This window comes from Pteropus alecto, unplaced genomic scaffold, assembly GCF_000325575.1.
Source record: "Pteropus alecto unplaced genomic scaffold, ASM32557v1 scaffold359, whole genome shotgun sequence".
Taxonomy (NCBI): Eukaryota; Metazoa; Chordata; class Mammalia; order Chiroptera; family Pteropodidae; genus Pteropus; species Pteropus alecto.
The window spans coordinates 2,400,084-2,422,386 of NW_006443119.1; the positions used below are offsets into that span (position 1 = coordinate 2,400,084).

General features: G+C 50.9%; 2 protein-coding genes across 2 annotated transcripts in view; both read left to right on the forward strand.

Moving 5' to 3' along the window:
• Positions 1–3,508, forward strand: part of GOLT1A (golgi transport 1A) — a 13,320-nt gene extending 9,812 nt beyond the window's left edge. Inside the window, exons 3-5 of the mRNA XM_006922871.1 lie at positions 693–871; positions 2,737–2,800; positions 3,470–3,508. Of these exons, the coding sequence (XP_006922933.1) occupies positions 693–871; positions 2,737–2,800; positions 3,470–3,508 (282 nt within the window). The remainder of the gene's footprint in view (positions 1–692; positions 872–2,736; positions 2,801–3,469) is intronic.
• A 4,448-nt stretch (positions 3,509–7,956) lies between these two features.
• KISS1 (KiSS-1 metastasis suppressor) lies at positions 7,957–11,381 on the forward strand. Its single transcript, XM_025040489.1, has 3 exons — positions 7,957–8,059; positions 8,928–8,980; positions 9,812–11,381. Exons 1-3 carry the CDS (start codon positions 7,957–7,959, stop codon positions 10,184–10,186), a joined length of 531 nt encoding a protein of 176 aa, XP_024896257.1. The 3' UTR covers positions 10,187–11,381.
• The last annotated feature ends 10,922 nt before the right edge of the window (positions 11,382–22,303 follow it).

The following is a 22,303-nucleotide window of genomic DNA, read 5'->3' on the forward strand; positions in this document are numbered from 1 at the left end:
AGGAAGATAGGGGTGTGGCAAAGTCACCATAAGACATATTTAATATGAAACAAGATCCTTGGAGGAAAGAGAGCATACCCAGTTGGAGAAGGATGAGAAGGAATTTGGAAAGGAAAATGGGTGTGGTGGTGCATAAAGCACTTCCAGGTCGATGAAACATGCTGGATGAAAGCCATAGCTGAATTTGATGGGAGCCTGGGCACTCATAAGGGATTATTAGGAGCCAAGCTGAAGACAGCGACAGGACCATACAATGGAGGGCTTGGAGCAGAATTCCACAGGCAGTGGAACCCTGACAGTTCCATGTGATTCTGGGTATGGCTGCCTAACCTATGTCAGCCTTGGTCTTCACCTTCCTAAAATGGAATCTCACTATCTGTCCTATCTTTCTTGGGAGGTGTGATGAGAAATGAAGTCACACGTGAAAAAGTGCTTGGGAGCCAAGAAGTTGGGTTGAATGGGGTGAGAAACTACAGACCTTCAATGTTCTCCTTGTCCAGCCCCCTGCCTCTGGGCAGTTCTGTTCCTAACCAGCTCAAATTACTTAAGGCTCTGGGATTTTGCCACATGACTGGGTGGCAAGTCCTGCCCCATGCCTGACTGTGGCTTCGGGCCTGGCCCCTGACCCCCAGGGTCGGGAATGGGGAGGGGAACCGCTGTGTTTGTGCTCATGCCCCTCCCCTCTCCCACAGCTGCTGTTCCTGACCGGCCTCTCCCTCATCATTGGCCTGAAGAAGACTTTCTCCTTCTTCTTCCAGAGACACAAGCTCAAGGGGACCAGCTTCTTCCTGGGAGGCGTGGTCATCGTGCTCCTGCGCTGGCCCCTCCTGGGCATGTTTCTAGAAACCTATGGATTTTTTAGCCTCTTCAAGTGAGTGCAGGTCCCTTTCCCCTGGACAGGCTACTGGAGTCTCTGAGTAGCTGAGATCAGCCCACCAGATTTGGGCAGCCCGACCAGTAGGGTGTGCACAAGCCAGACGGATCTTGCAAGAGACAGGAGCCATGGAAGGATTGAAAATGGGGAGGGACATCAGGCAAACACTTGGAAAAGTCCCTCCAACAGTAGGCTGAAGGATAGTTTGGAAGAATCTGCCCATCCATCAGCAAACATTGAGCACCGCCATGTGCCCAGTCACCAGGGAGGAGACACAAGGCCCACACTCAAGTTGAATGATCCGGGGGGGAGGAAGGGCACTGGGCTCACATTTGCAGGCTCTGCACATGCACCATCATCATCTCACCTTGTCATCTCCACAACCCACTGTCCTCTATAGATGAGGAAACCAGCGCTCAGAGAAGCTGCCCCCGACTGAGTTCTCACAGGTAGCATGTCTCTGGCTCCTGGATCCACATCCCTCGTCCTGTCGCATGACAGCCTGGCCCTGGTGAAAGGCAGGGTGTGACTCAGGGAAGACAGGTAGGCACCGTCAGGGCCAGCGTGTGATCGAGAGGAAGCAGGACTAGAGACAGGTCTTAAGGGATGGGTCTAAGAGAAGACTGGAAGGCGCTTAAGGAGAAGAAAGGAAACGATACTAGGGAAGGCGGGAGGAGGAGGGGAGACTCCAGTGTCTCTGGAGTGCTGTGGGGAGGACAGGGGTGGGATAGGGATGATCGGGGCTGGGAGAATCATAGCCATGGAATCATGGGAAGGAGCTGAGGTCAGGAAGCCCTGGGTTCCCATAGGAGCCCACAGTCTGCTCAATGTAGCCTCGAAAATATCCTGATTAGCCTGAATGCCAAGACCTCATAGACTTCATGTAGTGTATCCTCGAGAAATGAAATTTTCTCACGCATACACTGTCATCCATTTATTCATTTTTCAAAGTCATTTACTCAAATATATAAAAAGCACCGACTGTGTGCCCAGTGCAGGGCTAGGTCTGGGGACATGGCTCTAAACACGGAGAAACTTCTTGAGGAACTTGCAGTTCAGTAGGGACGACAAATTCTGACAACAGTGATCATTTATTGAGGGCTTAGGATTGTGGCCAGGGCCACTGCAGATTCAGTAGTTCAAACCCAAAGTCAACCTGGACAAAAACGGCAGCATTGTAAGGGCAGAAAAAAAAAATCAGAGATATGAGCGACCTCAGGGATGCAGTGAACCTCAGGGAATCGCAACCCAAGGAAAGGAAAAAGCTCAGGCAGCATTCAGACTTCCGATTCCCTCGCCCCTCCCTTCCCACGCTCACCTCCAGTGCCTCTGAGCCCTTTGAAAGATCACAACTCTGTCCCCAGCCAAGCCCTGCAGGGCGTGCTTGATGGGAATAGAGGGCTGAGGCAGGAGGGAGTTCGCCCTGCCTGGAGCCCAGAGAACCTGCAGCCGTGGTGATAACCAATTTGGGGAGGAGGAGACAGTGACAATAATAAAAACAAACATTTCTCGAGCATTTCTTTGTGTAAGGCCCTAGGATGTAGATACTATTTTTAAACACTTTTTATAGCTAGAAACAGAGCCAGAAAAATTAAAGAATTTGCCCAAGCTTATAGAGCACCAGTAACTGATAGAGCCAAGATTTGAACCTATGGAGTCTGACCCCAGGGTCTTCATTCTAACCACTCACTTCGGCTGCCTCTAAAACATCTACCGCACAGAACCAAGCCTGTTCCCATTGCCCAGCGGCCTACTCTCCTGGGAGCCAAAGCTGAAGCCTTTCTGTGGACCTCAGCCTTGCTACTCCCTCTATCATCCCCTCCTAGGCCAACACTGACCCCTCTCCACCCCTCTGCTCCTAGGGGCTTCTTCCCTGTTGCCTTTGGCTTCCTGGGCAATGCCTTCAACATCCCTTTCCTGAGTTCGGTAAGTGCCTGTGGCTTGGTGGTAGGGCCTTGGGATGGGGCCTTGGGTTGAGGGGAGCACAAGGAGTTTGTAGAACTGCCCCCCAGGTGCAGTTGACCTTACCCATCTCCCCTTGTACCCCCCTTCCCCGGGCTGGCCTGCCTCAGCTCCCCTTCCCCTCCCTGCTAATTCTCCATATGACAAGAGTAGATGAGGTGAGGGGACCCATAAGCAGCTGTGCCTAAAGGGCGGGGTTAGAGGAAGGTGGCTATGAATAGCTCTTTATTAAAGTCAAAGAAACCAACACTCAGAGAGTCTAGGTGACCCATCCAGAAAGTGCCAGAGATTTCTGGGGAGCCATCCGTGTCTGGACCCCAGACATGGAGAGAATGCGTGACAGCCCAAGACAGCAGGAAAAGCAGGTGGCAGATTCTGTTCTCTCCTTGGGGCATGATTGGTGCAGTCGTCCCCAGTGTCTGCCCTGCCCTTTCTCTGAAGCACCTGACAGAACATAAGCTCTCCGAGAAGCCAGCGCCTTGATGCGCCTGCCAGCTGGGCACATCCCCGCAGCCCCCTCTCCATATCTGCGCTTGGCACTGCTCCCAGCTCTCAAGGCCAGCTTCGTAATAACCTAGATATTGAGTCTGCTTTCTACTCTTTGTCTGGAATAATGATTCTTGGCTCCCACAGCTGTTCCAGAGGCTTCAAGGCACCAGCTCAATGGTCTGAACAGCAGAGATGAGCTCTTTGAACATGGATCATTGGTTGAGGGGGCTGGAAAGGAAATGGGGTCACCCCCTTGAGCCCCCGCACTGCACTGACTCATCTCCCCAACACACTCAGATCTCTCCAAGTCCAGAAGGAAGGATGGAGCAGAGTGACTGACCTCAAATCCCCAAGTCAACTCAAGAGGCTGTCAGGACTGTTGGGAGTGGAGATCCAGGGTCCCACAGAGATGGCACTGGGGCTGGTATCACATCCCATCTTGTATTTACAGGAAGAAAAGCAAAGATTAAATCCGCAAGCTGTGAGTGTGTCTGTGGTTCAAAGTTAGTGTTTCCAGCCCATTAAGTCCATCTCCTGACTCGATGAGGGGCAGGCCTGCTCTCATAGGCTCATTTTATTCCTGGTATTTGAAAGTCCTGAGTGACATAATGTGTTCCAAGCCCCTGTTCACAGGAGGCATTAGACAAGTGATAAGTATCAACCCTGTGTACTGGCAGGAAATGCTTCCCAACCATTAGGGAGATGTCTGCACAGTGAAGCCACCAGGAAGAGCCTGTGCTGGGAGAGCTTCCTGTCTGCAGGTAGAGACGTAGCCGGTGCCTTCAGAGAGCCACAGTCTGACAGAGGGAACGGTCTGTCCTGGGGAGCCCCTCATCCGAGAGTAAAGAGCGTTCTTGCAGGCCCAAGAAGGAAACGAGAGTCCATGGCAATGTACACATTTAGTAAATACTTTTGAGGGCCCTCTATGTCTCTACTGAGCAATGCAGTGGGTGCTGGGGGTGCAGAGGGAAGGAGCCTTCATAGTGGGGTACACAGCAATTACAAAATGCTGTGATCACAGTTGCCACAGACACAAAGGTGGGGCCCTGGAAGCTTCGGATAAGCTTCCCCCTGGAAGTCACTCCTCCGCCTCAGAGGTCCCTTAGCATTTCCCAGGTGCATTCACCTCCTAGGGGTACCATTGTATTCCGCCTTCCTAGCCAGCTGCTAACAGGCCTGTCTCACCCATCTGACCATTCTATTTACCTGAAAACCCTGAGCTGAAAGTGCTCAGTAACTGTTTAGGGGAAAAAGGGAAGAAGGAAGGAAGGAAAAAAGGAGAGAACTCCCACTCCAGTCACAGATCACAGCCGAGGAGTCCCCTTGAGACCCAAGGCCAGCTGGCCAGAGTTGGAAGCACACAGGGGACAGGAGCCCCTGGGTCCGGCTGTGCCGGACCCTCGCCCTCCTCCCCTTCATCATGCTCCCTTCACACTGTGTGTGTCCGGGGCTCTTGTCCGGAGGGAGAACATTTCACACTATCCCCCTCGCCCCCTCCTCAAAGAGTCCATTTCTACATTGTTTGGGGGCAGAATGGGTCTTTCGCTGAGTGGGTCTGAGGGGAAAGCGGGTGAGGAGGATGGAAAGAACTAGGAATCAGAAAGAAAGGCAGCTTTGGAGGGCTTCTGAAGGGGAAGGAAGAGGCCGATTCTAGTCATAAGAGCCAGGAGACGGGCGATGGCGGTTTGTGCTCTCTGAGGGGATCTAAGGAGGAGGGAGAGGGAGGCAGAGGGGGATCTATGCCTGAGACGTCACTCTGGGCTTTATAAAAGGGACACAATCAGAGAGCCAGCAAGAGTGAGCCCAGGAGCCCAGCTCCCCTCCCTCCGGGTGTTCACCCAGCCAAGTAGTGTCATCTCCAGAGACCCTGCGGAGCTCCTAGCCCACCGGACAGAGCCAGGTAGGAGCGCTGCGGTGTCCACAGTTGGGGAGGGGTCTACCCGGACACATCGAGGCTCAGCTGGGAGCGGGAACTTAGTTCTGAGACTGACTGATGTGCCTCAGGCAGGCAAAGAGGGCGTGATCGGTCCTGATTACCAGGTTGACTGGATTTTCTAGGATGTCTGGGTGAATACACTGACTTTTACTTTATTTGTGAAGCCAGGACCTTCCGTAGGACTCCCCTTACTGTGGCAGGAATAAATGCAATCTGTGGGTGGGATTAGAGGCCACAGGAGCTTTCGGAGGGAGCTGGGGAACCCCTGAGAGCTCACGGGCTCAACAAGGCTCCTCTGAGTAGTTCCCCCAACTTATGCATGGCAAATACAAACCCAACCAAAGAGTGCCTTGCACCCTGCTAGCCCCACTGCACTAAGAAGTTCACCCCAGGAATTTACCCCACTTCAAAAGCTTTGTGGCCATGCCTGGAATATCTCTGCTACTCAATAGGCACAAAAGCCCCTGGGGTCAGGGAGCCGCAAAAATTGCTACAGCAGGACAGCCACTGTGGCCCCTTGGAAGCCGACAGTTCTTTTCTTAACAATTCATTTCTATTACATGTGTTAAGGGTTGGGGTGTGTGTGTGTGTGTGTGTTGGGGACAAGCAACGGGAAAAGCAGAACTCTCACATGGTGCCCATGGTAAGTACGATGATGGGGAGGAGGCAATGCGGGGAGGCGAGAGGAGCACAGGAGGAGCACGACCTTGTAACCACACGGCCTGCCCACTGCCCTCTTCCTCACTCCCCTTCCTGCTTCTGCAGAGCATCCAGAATGCTCCATCTGAAATGCAAGTCTACACACATTCCCCTCCTGCCACTGCCTTAGATTCTTCACTGTCTTTCCAGCAAAGCCCCAGCCTCCCGGGAGGCTAGAGGGCCTGCAGTTCCCTCCACCCTGAGCCCTGGCTGGCCTGCCTTCCATGTAAGTCTTTATTTGTCCGCATGATTCCTGCAGAAAATCTGCCTAGACCCTCTAGGACGGGTTCCCATGGGCTCCCACAGCCCCCTGTATACTCACAGGCCTCCAGCCTATCATTCACGTTGCTCTTTTAAAATGGTCTGCTTAGGACTCAATTTCTTGTGCTAGACTTGTTTGGGAGCTGGGCAGCATCCCTGTGTCTTAGCACACCTGTGTACCCCAGCACCTAGCACAGCACCCAGTCAGTGCTCAAGGAATGATTTCTGAACTAACCTGGACCCTATGCATCCATGATCCAAAGCCACAAAAAAATGATTTTACACTCTTCTCTCTAATGGATCGGTCCTGCCTCTACTCCCCGCCCTGCCCCAGGCCTTAAGGCAAATGCAGAAAGCCATGGTCTGGATTTCAGAGTGTCACAGAATCAAAATCTTCACTGATAAGTGGCTATCTGAGGGGACAGTCGGTGGTCAGTCTGACCCAATGCTCTTATTTCACAGATGGAGCCCAGAGATGGGGTCGACTTGCTCCGGTCTCCCAGCAAGGGTGGGCAGAGCTGGGACCGGATCTGAATTTCCCGATCCCATTTCAGAATTCTTCCCCTCCACTCCATACTGGATACTGGAGAGAGCAAGGAAGGAATGGGGAGCGGGGGCAAGGACAGAGGGATGGATGGGGCTGATGCGCACACATGACAGCTCTACTGGCCCCTCACCCGCAGCCCAGAGTGGCTCCAAGTCTTAGATCTGGCACCCACACCCTCATGGCTCCTCCTGAAGCTCTACTGCTTCCCTATCAGTTTGTCTTTAATCATGTCTGTTGGACAATCCCCAAGTGCCTAATGATTTTTTAAAAGAGAAATTAGACTTGGGAGCTGGAAGAGATGGGCAGGGTCAGGAGAGGGCAAAGGGAAACAGAGTGAAGTGAAGGTCAGGGTACACAGCTCCCACCTCAGCAGCCAAAATAATGAGGTCAATTCAATTCATATCCTCTCGGAGCCCACAGAGAAAGAATACGGAGACAATTGACCTGACAAATCACAGAAAGGTTTTCTCTTCCCTGAATTATAGGCAATAGGACAATTTAATGACGGTCTTCAGGCTGTGAAAGGCTATGAGAGAGAGCAAGATGATTGCCTTTCTTCCTTTTTCCATGAAAAAGAAAAAGAATTAAGTTTTTATTACAGCAGGAAGGAAATGGGCCAGGTCCAAGAAGGCACATTCTAATGGGGCGAGTGGAGCACAGAAAACCGTGGATTTATGCCGAACCCAGCATGGAGGGCAGTGACCAGGCTCCAGAAAGAATGTTTAAACCTCAATGTCCTCCATGCGGTGGAACTCCTTGCCACTTCACTCCAACCCTCCTTGCTCACTCCTACACGTAATATCTCATCCCCCATTTCTCCAGCATTCCTCTCAATTCTGGCCACTTTCCAACCTGAGCAGTCCTGCCCCTTCCACCAATAGGGATCTTTCCTTCCTTCCTAACCTTACTGGCCTCGCCTCCTCCAGGAAGCCCTCCCTGATGATTCTCACCTAGCATGAGTTCAGCTTTGACTATACTGTGTAAGTGGTCTCAGTTCCATTTCCATGATGCCTCCGCTCAGACTCATCCCTCCACCAGGGGCCTCCAAGGGCAGGGGCTTCCTCCTCCCTTCACTCTGGGCTCTGCCCCAACACCCAGCCCAGACCTGTGCCTGACCTAGTCCCTCCTCCCTCTCCTCCCTCTCTATCAGCCTCAAGGAACTTCCAGGACCTGAGCCTTCTCACCAAGATGAACAGAATTGTTTCCTGGCAGCTGATGCTTTTTCTCTGTGCCATCTCCTTCAGGGAAACATTAGAAAAGGTGGCACCCATGGAGAATCCTAGATCCACAGGTAGGCGTTGTCTGGGGAAAAGGGTGGAAAGGAGCACGTGGGTTGTTGCAAAATGAGATTTGCCACATTTTTCAGATTATGGCTAGTCTATTGTGAGTTAAACAACGTCTTTAACAGAAACCCAAGACTGGCACATGCAACTCATTTAGGGCCCCCATTAACTTTGCAGGTTAGGGATGGCTTACCACTGCTAAGAGCATCAGCAGGCTCACCTAGGTTCAGGTGCTTGTTAACTAGCAAGCTCCTTCATGGTTTTTCTCACACTGTGTTCTCTGCTCCACACTGACCACCTCTCTGTATATCTGTTGGGAAGAAATTTACTATGCAAATTTCTTTCATCAGTGATCTCAGTCCCTTTATGGGGAGTTTAGGAAAAAAAAAAAAACTAAATAAAGGACAGATCCCATTTACCTTGTGAGTTCACTATGTTACTGATGAGCTGGAGAAACCTAGGCCCAAATATGTAGATATCTCCCCAAAGTCACTCGAAGCTGCAGAACTTCAGCAGGTGTGGAAGCTCCCTGAAAGTGTGTCTCTGAGTGGCACAAGCTGGAACGCTGCTACTCCCCAAGTCAGATGTTGTGAGTTCAACACTGCTTGGTGGTCAGCCTTCCGGGCAAATGAGAGTTGTGGCTTAGTCTCTATGGACCACAGTTCCTCCAGCTATGGAACTTGGAGCACGGAGCATACCAACACATGTGATATCACTGTGCCCGTAAGATATCCCAAAACAGAGAACTTAGCCCTGTATGTCCTTTGCCAAGACTGTCTTCTCTCCTGGGATCGGGTGTCCTTTCTGGGTGAGAATAACCTCACCCCTGCCCTGGGGACAATGAGCTTGTTGGCTGTTTTGGGCAAAAGGCTTTAGGCGAGGCCATAGACAGTAGCCTGAGCAGTGATCCTACTGCTGAGACAGCCAGTGTAACTGAGAAGGAAGCATCTTCCCATCCCATCTCTTCTTAAGAGGCAGCGCCTCCCAAGAAGATCATCATTAACGCCCGCCATGCCCACACGCCTCCTCCCCACAACTCCAGGGCACTGAAGAGCAGGGCTCAAAGCCAGCCGCCGACCCCCCCCCCAACACACACACCCACCCACTCACACATCAGGCTCCATTTCCACTAATCTCTTACCACAATTGGCTGGGGTCATTGTGTACTCAGAGCTAGTTGCACTATTTACTGCCAAAACTTAGAGTGAACTTAATGAGCCTTGCCTGTGAAGTGCCTTCCAAATTAACCTTGTCAACCCTCAGTAGGAAGAGGAAAGGTTACACCCAGAGTGGGGAGATGAGCAAGTTAGGGTGACCCCCATAATTCTCCGTTCCTCACTGAGTCCTTACATAGCTTATTAGGGGGTCATAGTTATTGAGGGCGTAGGGACACAATGGCCTGGGTTCCACTTTCTTGACTTCTGTAACCACAAGTTTTCATTAGCTTTTATATAGTTAACAAGCATTTATTACTGCGTGCGAGACCCTGGTTCAAGCACTCTGAGGTAAAGGGAGGAATGAACATGGGGGGGACTTCCCCGCCCACAGTGCAGTGGGGGAGCCTGCCGCAGAGCCAGGCAGGGAGCCAAGCTGTTTTCTTTCTTTCCACACTCCAGCCTGTTTGCTTCCTAAAAGGAAGTAATTTAATATAAAAGATATTGAAGATAATTCTGGAAAAGTCGAAATCAAAGCTTTGTTGACGGAGGGAGCAGGAAATGGCCTGGCTGCAGAGCTGAGTTGCCGGTGCTGGCGGTGCCCAGTTGGCACTGAGCTCTCAGCTTCCTAGAAGTCAAGGAACAAAGGGAAGCCTGGGCCCGGGCTGGGAGCCGCTGGGTGTTCCGAGACGCCTCTCCTGGCCCCGCCTCACTCGGCCTCTCCCTGTGGCTCTGTCCTTAGGCCAGCGACTCGGCCCCCTGGCGTTCCAGCCCCACTGGGAACAGAGCCTGCGGTGCGCGGACCCCGCGACCGCCGCGGGGTCCCGGCGGCTAGGCCTGTGCGTGCCCCGCAGCCGCCTGATCCCCGCCCCGCGGGGCGCCGCGCTGGTGCAGCGGGAGAAGGACCTGTCGGCCTATAGGTGGAACTCGTTCGGCCTGCGCTACGGCCGGCGGCGGGCGGCGCCCCGGCATGGCGCCTAGGGACAGAGACTTCCAACGCCCCCCTGGTGGCCCCGCGCAAGCGGGGCGGGGCTGGGGGCCGGCAAGGGGAGGGGGCCTGGAGCGTCTGTCCTGAAGCAATAAAGGAAGTGCTGCCAGCTCGCCCGCGTGCGATTCGTGAGTGATTTTTGCAAGCAGCACCGATGGGGCTGTTTCCCTTCTCTCCTCGGTGGGCTCTTGAGCTAGTTCTAAGATGGCGATAGTGTTCTCAGGGACAGTGCTTTTCAAACTTGAGGTGGTGAAGGACCAGGTTTCTTCAGCCTGGGGCAGATCAATACTTTTAACACACACACACACACACACACACACACACACACACACACACACACACACAGAAAAATTTTAAAATAACTAAAGAAACAAATTAGATGCTGCTTGGTGTTTTCAGCAATATCAAATTTCCATAAAATTTTCCAAAGATATCTTCTTCCTTTTTAGACTTATCTCACTGCAAATGCATCACAAACATTTAGCAGAGAGGCGTGGGCCACGGCACATACTTTAAGTAGCTCGGACCTAGGCCGGTGGAAGGCAGACAGCTTAAGGACCTCCCCTTTTCCCTGGGAAGTTTTCCGCCAGTTGGACAGCTTAATTTGGAGGATGATGCCAACCACTGCCCTGGTCATCGAGGCTTAATATCACCCCAGCCTCAGAGTCAGATCTGAACTGAGTGGTCAGCTTCAAGGCACTGAAGCTCTACTCCAAGTGCAAGGGGTGTCAGCAGTGGACTGGGCCATTCATCCTCCCCCTCCCCACGCCAAGCCCTGGATGGAGTCAGTACTTTACGTGTATCCCTAACTCCTCTGCATCCTCATAACCCCCCAGGGAGCTGGACATGTATCTCCATTTTCACAGGCGAGAACCCTGAGGTTCAGAAAGATAAATAACTCAAGGCACACAGTCCATGAGAGGCAAGCCTAATCAGGCTTCGAACGCCAGAGCGGGGCTCCCCCACTGCACTGAGAGGGCAGCGTTTGCCATCTAAGTCAGCTGTGGTGGATATCAGGAAAGGTCAGTCTGCCTTGTGTGCACATTTCCAGGGATCCCCAATAGCTGGGGAGTTGGAATTGCTACAGGGTGGAGTAGAGCTTGTCAGCAGAGAAACTCCAAGAAGTCCACCCTTCTACCCAAGAGAAAACCTAGCCCTATTTGACAGCCTCGAGCTACCCCTACTTGGTCCAGGTTGATATTCTTTCTCATAAGGACTGTGGGACCCACCACCATCTCAGGAAGTACCACAGTGTTCCACCCATTACGGAAACCAGGTCGCCATAGAATGGAGGCAGGTCCTTGTTGCTATGGCAATGAGATAGGCTGCCATGGGAACATGACAACATGCTCCAGTCCATTTCTACCCTGAAACCGTCCTCCAGGATCTCTTAAATTATCAATACTGCTGTGAGTTCATGTCATAACATGGCATGACAGGGGATGCTGTTTTTATTTGGAAGGGTATCACCCCCTCCCAAACAGCCTGGGGTCTGTATCTCAGGGAGAGCAGTCATAAACCCAACATCCATTCTGTTAAGTGAGCTATTCTCCTACTCCCCGAACCAGTCTTTCCCTGATGAAGACTGTATGGTAGGAAAAGGTTGATAGGTCTTTAAAATCTGCTCTTAGCCAGCCTCATTTTATAAAATTCCCTGTGACCCCTCTAACCCCTCCTCACAACCTTAGGATTAGGCAGATAGGAGGTAGGGGAGTGTGTGTGTTGCTTCAGGAGCATGAGAGTGAAATGTGTTCTCTGGTATAAGAAGCAGACTGTAGGCATATGAGAGGGTGTATGTGAGAGAGGTAAATATGAGAAACTGCTTGCATGTTCATAGACGTGTCTGTGTAACCATGTGTGAGGTGGGCCCTTCTAACTACATTTCAAAACTTATCAGCTCCCACTGCAACCCAAGTGCCTCCAGGATATCTGTTCTAGCTGATTCAGCAGGTAGCCGGAGAAGCTGGGTCTCTCTGTCCCAGGCCCCTTGTCCCAGAACTGCTGCCTCTGAGACTCTGCACTTTGTAGTTCTTGGCCCCACATTTTGGGAAGAGATCTTTGGTTTCATGGGGCTCCCAGCCTGACTCTGAACCTGCTCCCTGGATTGGAGGAAGAGTGCAGGGCAGGTAGGAGGCTGTGAGGGGCTACAGACATTACTGGCCCCAGAGGCTTCCATCCTCCACTCCAGACTTTCTGGGTGGGCTCAAAGATCCAGCGCACCAGAGCCCAAAGACCTGGAAGTAGGCCTGCCTAAGGACACTAAAATCCACTTCTTCCTGGGGTCTCTGGACAGTCTTGAGGGGGAGAGAAACTAGGAAGGCCCAGGCATCCTTCACTGGAGGAAGGGGAGGTAAGAGGGGCTCTTTCCAGGTTGCACCCCTTTGGGTAAGTCTCTTACAATAGTAGGGAGCTGGTCTCATGCCCCCATGCAAAGGAACATGGTAGGCAGGGCTGGGAGGGATGCAGGAAGATTTCTGGTTTTCGAATCACTCTTTTTTTTTCTCTTTAATATCACTCTTAATAGAATAACAAGTAATGTTTGAGTCCCTTAGTGTGCCAAGCACAGGGCTACTCCATTTCATACTCACAATAACTGCATGAAGTGGGCATCCCCATTGTGCAGAAGAGAAGATGGAGGCTCAAAGAGATTAGGTGGTGTGCTTAAGGTCACATAGCTGAAAAGTTACAGTGCCAAGAGTCAGACTCACTTTCTAACTCTGCATGCCACAATCCTCCTATACACTACAGCCCTTCCTTTTCCCCGAGCCCCTGTGGGACAGAGCCAACCTTCCTCCTGAGTGATGTGTCTTGGGAAAAAGGTCTGGCAGCCAGTGTAACTCTACCCTGTCCCTTTCCAGACTCTTTAACCACAAAACAGGTGAAGTCACCAATCGCTAGAGCAGGGCTCCTCCCCTCAAACCTCCTACCAGAGACAAGACATCTGAATTTTGACCGTCTGTCTCTTTTCTCTGGAAGCAGCTTTCCCAAGTTCAGACTTGGTCACAGGGAGTGACAGATGTCAAGTCCAAGGAATGCCAGCATGCTCTCCCCCCCGCCCCGCCCCCTTCAGTGCCTTCTTCCGGTTTAAAGGCATCAGAGCCCAACACATTCCCATGTGTGGCTCAGAGCAGAGAGCCTGGGAGCAGGGGTTGGTCTTGGTTGTTGGGAGAGCCAAGACATAATGGCCCCCATTTTCATCACCTTCTCAGGTTTTGCTTGCCCATGTCCAATATAGTTTTCACAATTGTCCCTTCGATATATTACCTTCACAAAATATTTAAAAGTACCACTTTTGACACATTTATGTGTGCTTACTCCTTATGCCTCTTAAAAGACGACAGCAAAGGAACAAAAGAGGTACAAACCCTCAAGGACAAAGAGAAGGGAGAAGAGACCACAGAAGATGGGAAATGACACCAGATTCTGGAGATGAAATTAAACGAAGGGCTTGGCAGAATGCAGGAAGCTACACATCAAAGCCAGCAAAGGGGGCACAGAGGAGACATGACTGATTCACCCCCAGGACCAAGTCTCAGTACTTGGAGGTGTCTGGGATGAATCTTGGGCTGAAAACAGGGGGCGGGGGGTGGCGCTGTCTGGAAATCTGTATATGGAGAAGCTAGACTTCCCGTGTCCCCTCTCCTCAGCCAACACAGCTGGCTGTCCCACTAGCCCACTGGGAAGAATCTAGAGGCTTCCTCTCTTAAGGACACAGTGGAGACCTCTAGTCATGGGGACACAAGCACAGTGAGGATGGAGATGAAGAGTGTGGCCGAAAAAGAGAGAGATTATGTGAGAGTCTGTCTGGGTGAGACCACAGCTCAGTCCCAGTCTTTGTTCCCAGAACGTAGGCAGTAAGGTGTTGCCTCCCCAGGCAGGACAGAGAAGGCCCCAAAGAAAACACCTTCAGATACTAACACTGGAGGGGGCCTGGATGAGTCCGTTTAGGATGCTATAACAAAATACCACATACTGATGGCTTATATACAACAGAAATTTATTTCTCACATTTCTGGAATCTTGAAGTCTAAGGCCAAGGGGCCCCAGACTCGATGCTCAGTGAGAGAGCCTACTTCCTGGTTCACAGACAGCCGTCTTCTCTCTGTGTCCTCACATGGCAGAAAGGAGAAAGGAGCTCTCTGGGGTTTCTGTGATAAGGGCACTTATCCCGTTCATGACTGCTCCACCCTTATGCCTTAAGCACCTCCCTCAGACCCCACTTCTAAATACCACCGTATTGGGAGTTAGGATTTCAACATACGACTTGTTTTGGGGGGCGGGGGTGATGACACAAACATTCAGTCTATGGTAGTGCCCCAGAGAAAAGCCAGCTCAGAGCCCCCATCTAGAGTGGGGTGCTCATAGCCCCGTCTGGGAGCCCTAGGCCTGCACACTGAGTTTCTAGGCCACTCACCTGTTTCTTAACCATAGAGAACAAAGGGGCCAGGACGTCAGAGAAAGCCTCTAGTTTGAAAGAGGATACCAAAGCAAATAAACACAGAAAACAGAGACATCAATTTTAAAAATTAGACTGTAATTAAAATTCAACAATTTTAAAAATTAGACTGTAATTAAAATTAGACTGTAATTAAAAGAGGGCATGAGAGAAAAATTTTGCATCCATAAAACAAGTAATGGATCTAATAAATATAGAAATAATTAAAGAATCAGAAAGGACTTGGATATTAAATTTTAGGAGAAAAAAAATTTTTTTTAAATAAAAGAGAACATAAAGTTAAGGAAATTTTCTGAAGGTAGAACAAAAAGAAATCGGGGGATACAACAGAAGAAACTTAAAGAATAAACAGAAGCTGTAACATCCTGTCAGTATGAGTTGCAGAAGAGAGAAAGGAGAACATGGGAGAGAAGAAACGGCCAGATAATTAATGCAGGATGATTTCCCAGAATGGAAGGATGTGAATTTCCAGACTGAGGGTGTTTACTGAGTGCCCAGCTCACGAGTGGAAAATGTCCATCGCCAGAGATAAAGAAAAGGTGGCGAAAGCCCCTAGAGATGAAGCCATAGAATAGTCGAGAATCAGAGTTGCACCAGATTTGTTAAAATCAGAAGATATTGGAAAAACGATTTCCAATTTCAGAGGGAAAATAAATTTCAATCTAGACTTCTATTCACAACCAAATTATTTAGAGCAAGGGTCAAATGGAAACACTTTTAAACATGCCAGGACTGGAAATGTTTACTTCTCATGCACCCACCCTCAGCAAGCTTTGGGAGCACTTCCTTAACAAAGGTGCAAACGGAGAAAGGAAATCCTCAGAGCCCGGACACAGAGCCACAGAGGAGAGCCGAGAGGCGTAGTGTGCAAACAACAGTGTGCAGCCCATCTGGGAGCACAGGGCCTCCAGGAGAAAATCCCACTGGACATTTCCCCGGGTGGAGAGAGGGTTTGGAGCACCTGGGCAGAATTCACAGTATCACAGAAAAACAGAGTAGAAAAAAGAGGGGGGGCGGGGCGGGCAATGATGAACGTAATGAAAAGCCAAAAATGACACAAGAAAGGAAATGTAATCATAATACCCAGTGAACAATAATTATAGTAATGCAAATATTGACTTGATTTTGCCAAAATTAGAGGGACAGAGAATGAGAGAAGGAAGATTAATAAATAAGGTATAAAATAGAAAAATTAAGAAATGGCAGTAGAAGCGTAACTTTTAGGAATATGGATGGCCAACAATAGCAAAATAGCAAGAGTTGAAATATGTAGCCCCTGCTCTGCAAGGCTGGGGGCGGGACTGGTGTCTGCGAGTTTTTATTATAAGCCTTTTAGTTCTATTGGTTTTTAAAACTAGAGCATTTATTTTTCTGATTAAGAAAATAGAAACGAAGGGAGAGAGGGAGGGAAGGAGGGAGGGTCCATCCTGGGACTTGGGTTCTTGGGATTCAACCACTTTCCCTAACAGCCCTCCCCCACCACAGCTCTCCTTCTGCTGGTGACATCTTAGCACACAAACCCCTGTCACCTTCCCATCAGTACCACCATCCCTACATCATCCGCCCTCCCCATCCCCATCCCCATCCCCATCCCCATCCCCATCACCATCCCCATCACCATCCCCATCATTATATTATCATCATCATCGTCATCACCATCACCATCACCATCACCATCACCATCACCATCCACACACACTCCCCTGAGCTGCTCTACTGTCATGACCTCCTCTGGAAAAGGTAACTTCCAGTTTAAGCGTTTTTGTTTTTTTTTTTTTTAATAATGAAACAGACCTCTGATGCCGTTTAGGGAAAAGCAGTCTGTGCTGCGTCTGTCTGTCATGCCTCAGGATATGGCGTCTGGCTCCACTACTCTGGATGCATCTCATTTCGGAAACGCCCTTTGACCAGGCTCTCCATGCTCGCCGGGGCACCTGCGGCGCGAAAACCTTTGTAACCTGCCTTTGCTTTCTCCTTGAGCAGGCCTCTGGTTGGGATCACCCCAACCCTGTGGCTGAATTCCTGTTCCCCCAAGTCCCTAGAACAAAGAGCTAAAGACACTTGGTTCTCTCCCCACCTCCAGCTCCAAGGTTCTGCGGGTCCCAGCCCCAGTGCCTCCCCGGAGCAATGCGGGTAGTTCCTTCTTCTGGAGTAACACGAGGCAGCCCTGGCTGCTTATTAAATTCCATTGTAGGTCTTTCTTTCCCTCTCAAGGACCCATCTGTTCATCTCTCCTGAGCTCGGTGCCCCCATCTGATTAAAAAATTCCTCCAAGGACCCAGCTGGGGCCCTAGATGTGATACGGGGAGGAGGACAGGTAGAACAAAGACATGTCCATTTTTAATGTTTCCCTTACTTCCCCATCTGCTTTTAATGAACAAAAGCAGGACCAGCCCAAAGATGTTCGGCTCCCCAACTCTGAGCCTTGAGAAGTCCAATTTTCACTTCTTTATCATGTTCCCCAGGACGGTGGTCATGGCAAGGGTTATCTATTAAACTAACAATGGCCAGGAATAAACCCATGACTGTCTCAAAGCAGCGCAAATCAGGCTTTTCCTGCTACCAGCCTTCTCTCCCTCTGCCCTTGACCTCCGCTGGCCGCTCCCAGCCTTGGTCTCAACACCCACATCTCCTTGGGGCCATCATGGAACAAAATGGGATTGGGGGCCATTTGTAGAGAAACCCTGAACACCACCATCTAGAGACCACCCTCAACCCCCTGCCTCCACTCTACACACTCAGCCGTGGGATCTGAAGAAAGGCACGAGGGCCAGGCTCTGAGTGGATTTATGCTTCTCCTGGGGCAAACCCCACTGGGAAAGGGCAGGGACCACGCAACTCTTCCCTCTGCCTCCGTCTGCTCCACTTCCCCTGACCTCTAGGTGACGCAGCCCGGGGCCCAGACGTAGGATCCTGGGAACCTCTGTGAGAAAAAACGGGAGCCCTGGGTTGGCAGGGCTTGGGAGATGACCTGATAAGGGTCCCTAGCCAGTCTCCCTCCCACTCCACAGCCCAGGGCACTGGAAGTCCCACGCTGGGAGAGAAGAGACCCATGGCGGCACCACCTCCTCTTCCAGATTCTCCCCACCCTGACAGTGGAAGTGGAAGAGTAACAGGTCAGGACACACAGGACCCTAAAATGCCAGAGCCAACTGCCCCAGGGTCGCATCTCAGCACCTCGCAGGGCATTCTCCCTGACCCGCCAGCGCTGATGCTAAACGGTTCTTCCTGAAAACAAAACCCCGAGTCTCTCTCCTGGCCACCCCTCAAGGCCTCAGGCTGCAGGATAGGGCTGGCTCTGCTTCCCTTGGAAAATCCTTTAAGGACTTTACGACCCCCTGGGGTTGAGTGCAGAAGGTGGATTAAGAGAAGCTTGTGAAAAGAGCAAGGACCAGCTGCCCCTCCCCCAGCCTCTGAGTTGTCAGGAGAAACAATGGTTAAGTCTGGATCCTTCTATCCTCTCAGAAGTTGACTTTCTTGCCTCTCCTCTGGTTCTGGGCAACTTTCTTGTCTAAATTTGACTGCGGCCTCATGTTGTTATGTGTCTCTCTCTTGGTGAGGTGATTCGCACTTTTTACTCACACTGACTGATGCCCCTGCTGCTCTCAGGGCCCGCTGCACACACCCGCAGGAGGCCGGACGGGTGCGGGGAGGGGAGGGTGCCTGGGTCCGCAGAGGGTCCTAGCCCTGCTGGCTGGACCGCTGGCCCCACCTGTGTCATAGAAAAGCGCTGAGTTTTGACCTAAACTACACGTGAGGGTCCTGTGCACTGCATTGGGGGTCCAAAAGTACAGCTGGGTGTGAAGCTTACAAAGCTTCCTCCCCCCACAGAGAGCTCTGTGGGGTTGGCAGTACTCCCTGCAGCTCAGCCACAGCCCGGCACCCCTGTCTCAGTCAAGAGTGAATCCCATTGACTCTGCCAGTCACCTCGGACACCCGCAGCCACAGAGAGGGCCAGGAGTCACAAGGTAGAACATTCAACCTGCCCGTCCCTAAGCTCTCTGAAGCCTTGGCTTCTACCTCTGAACAGTGGGGATGAGAGTACCCACTACGGAAGGCTGCGGAGAGAATAAAGCACATTTGTTTATAAAGTTCTTCACAGCACATTGTAGATGCTCAGTAAAAGGCGCTGGTGTAACTCCGCGTTCTGATGCAGATTCCAGGCCGACTCCATGTCCCCGCCTACTCTGTCCCTGCTCCTTGCTCCTTCTGCTCTAGAGTTTGGGGAAAGGTGAGGGAGAGGAAGGATGGATGGTCAGTCACCTGAACCATAACATGTCACAATCTTGCGAGGGCCTGTTGGTGAGAAAAGAAACATCATCACTCTTAAGTCACTGTCCTGATTCCTAACTGACTCTCCATTAGCAGAGGACCTCAAGATAGAGAGATGTGACATCCTGGGCAGAGCACCCACCACCTCAGCAGCTGAACTCACAGGTAACGCAGGAGATGACATTGTCCACTCTGCCACCTACCAGCTGAGAATTACGACACCTTAACCTCCTCAGTCTTGGTTTCCTCCTGTGTTGCAAGGACACTGGTCCACTCCCCTCCCAGGGTGACGTGGACATTGGGAGACCTTCCTCCTTTTAGGCCCTTGCTTTATGCCTCAGACTTTCTCCCCACACTCACTTGCTGCTGTCGTTACTGGACTTGAAGTTCCTGCCCCGTCATTTATCGAAGGCCATGGCTTCTGGCTTGCAGCCGTCCTCCCCCACCCCTCGCCCCGCCCGCCCCGCCCCGGACCCTCTGCCATCCTCCTGGTTGACATCACCATCCACGCAGACGGTGACCCAGCCAGCACCCTGACTCCCCAGTTCTCTGAGTACCCCCCTTCCAGCGGCATTGCCCCCTACGCCACCTCAGCCATCTCCCCCCACATCCTACTCTGGATTTTTCATCACTTGTAATTGCTCCCCCTCCAAAGAGACCATCTCAACCGTCCCACCCCTGACAGGCTGTCTTCCTGCCAGCTTCACGCTTCCACTATTCCCACCATCATCGCTCTTTTTCCTCGCCCGTCCGTGGTCTTCTGCTTCCTCCCAGCTCATCCATCCTGTCCTGCCTTGACTTCTCTCCCACATCCACCTTATAGTCCATCATTCGAGAACATTTTTGCTAGAATCCTGAGTCCCTTTGTTCCTCATCTTTGATCACCACCTCTGGCATCACCTCAGTCCTGCATGACACCAGCCACACAATGTCCCTGCATCTGTCCCCAAGCAGCCAAGCGCTATGGTGGCGGTAGGAGCAGCAGAGAACAGGGCAAACTGGTTTCCCGTAAAGTCGTGATCTCCAGCCATTCAACGTCTTCATTCCTCCCAGAAATCCTCTTAGCATCCCTGAACAGCTTCTTCCCGCCTTCCGCTTTCCATAATTATTTCAAACTTTTTCCATTTTCCTCACACCTCCAAAACCCCTCCAAAACCCCTCCCATTCCCAACTCTCAGCAGAGTCCCTGCTTCCTACTTGTCCAAGAAGATAACAGTTACCACACAGAAAGTCTCTCAGCTTTCGACACCAAGCGGAGAAACTGTGGACTCCACACGCGCCCTCCTTCTCCCCATCCTCGCTCCAGTGCTGGGTTCCCCCTCCCGTGTGCCCCCGTCCTCTGAGGAATTCTCCTGCATTGACTAGCCCTTCCTCTCAACGGAGTCCTCTGTGCCTTAAATACAGTCAGCTTTCTCCCATAATTAGAAAATAAGATGCAGGGGGATGGGGAGAGGAGAAGAGAAAGGAAAAGAAGAGAGGAGAGAAAAACCCTCACTTTGTCCTCATTCCCCTCCAGCAATCACCCCTTTCCCCCTCGTTACAGCCTACCTCCTCAAAACAGCTGCTGTATGTACTACACTGCCTTCATCTCCCTACTTCCCATCATCCATCCATCCCTGCCTGGATTTCCGTCCCTCTCCACTAACGGTACCCATTGTTGCACGTCTGCGTTTTAACCTGCATCGTACCTGCCCTAGCGGCAGCACCACCAGCGCTCACCATCCCTCCTCACCACTCTCCTTCCTCACTGCAGGGACACCTGAAGGCTTCCTCCTGCCTTCTGGCCTCTATTCTTTACTGTCCTCTGCAGACTCTTCCTTCGCTGCTGGTCCGTGAAAGTGTGGAGTCCTGGGTCTTCTTGCTCTCTACCCTTTTCCCTGCCTACTTTCATTCATACCTGTGACATCAACTACCAAGTACAAATAACACACAAATCTTTCACCCAGGTCCATCAATGCACCCGTCATTTAATGTCAGCCCTGAGATATCCCAAAGGAACCCTTCACTCAACAGGTCTTCAAACTCATGGTCTCCCTGACCCTTCTGGAATCCTGGTTCTTTTCCACTGTACCCCACGTTTCATCAGGCCTCCAGAAACCTCCTTCTCCCTCACTCCTCATATCCAACCCATAACTCAGTCCTGAGGATTTTATTTCCTAAATTTCTCTCAACCCCATCCAATCTTCTCTACCTCCATCATGCCCACCTACCCTGGTCCAAGCTAGTTCTAATGCCATGGTTTCCTAACTGGTATACGCCATGTGACTGTGGACCATTCCCAAGTCCTTGCTAGGCCACACTGCAGCCACAGTGTCTTTGCAAACGTATCTAATTATAAAACACATCATTTTCCTCTCCTTAACCTGTTTATCCACTGCTCTTAGGGTGAACATAGCATGGTGTTCAAGAACTTGTAGCTTTTGACACTCGAGTCAGCTATGTAATGAGTTCTGGGTCATACTGCCTAAATTCATAGCCTGACTTCATCACTTATTGTCAGCATGACCCTCGGCAAGTTACTTTCTGAATCGTCCTGCATCTCAGTTTCCACACCTATAAGATGAGTAATAACGGTACTACCTCATATAGCAGTTGCGAGAATTAAATGCATTCAGCACTTAGTGCCTACGTGTTAGATCTTCCCATCGTTTGCCTCTCCAGCCCGTTCCTTGCCCCGCTCCCTCTCATCTCTGTTTAGCCACGTTGGGTGTTCTTCAGGGCCTTATTCTCACCATGTTCTCTCTCTCCTCAGGGCCTTTGCACGTGCTATTCCCATTGGAACGCTTTTCTTTCCCTCTTCAGCTATTCGTTGCCTGCTTGTGCAGCCTTCAGTTCACAACTCAAGTGTAACTTCCTTGAGTTCCCTGACTGGTACTAGACATTGTTAGGATTTTACGTTTATGTTGTGATGAGAATAATCTCTCTCCTAAAGACCATGGATTCCACGAGAGCAGAAACTGTGTTTATTTTAACACCTTTGTAACTCCAGCATCTAGAAAGGTGTCTGACAAATAATAAATTCTCAATGAATATTTTCTAATAACTGAAAGAAGAATGAAAGAGCTCCAAGGCCTATATGAACGCGTAATAAACACTCTTGTAATCTGACAAGAGATTTCTCACTTAAGGGATTCTAAAAAGTCTCCCCCTGCCCTTAAATCCTTCCCCTGCTGCCAACCACAGTGCCTGAAAATTCTCCAGTTAGAGTTTCTATCAAGAAACACCAAATTTCCCATCATTAGATGAGGATGTTCATTAGTAGACACATTAGCAAAAAGTTTAGGAACTGAGGCCCACAGAGCGGGAGGGATGGGATCTAATGTCACACAATGGTAGAGTCAGAACTAGAACTCAGGTCCCTTTTACAACTAGCCCAGGGCTC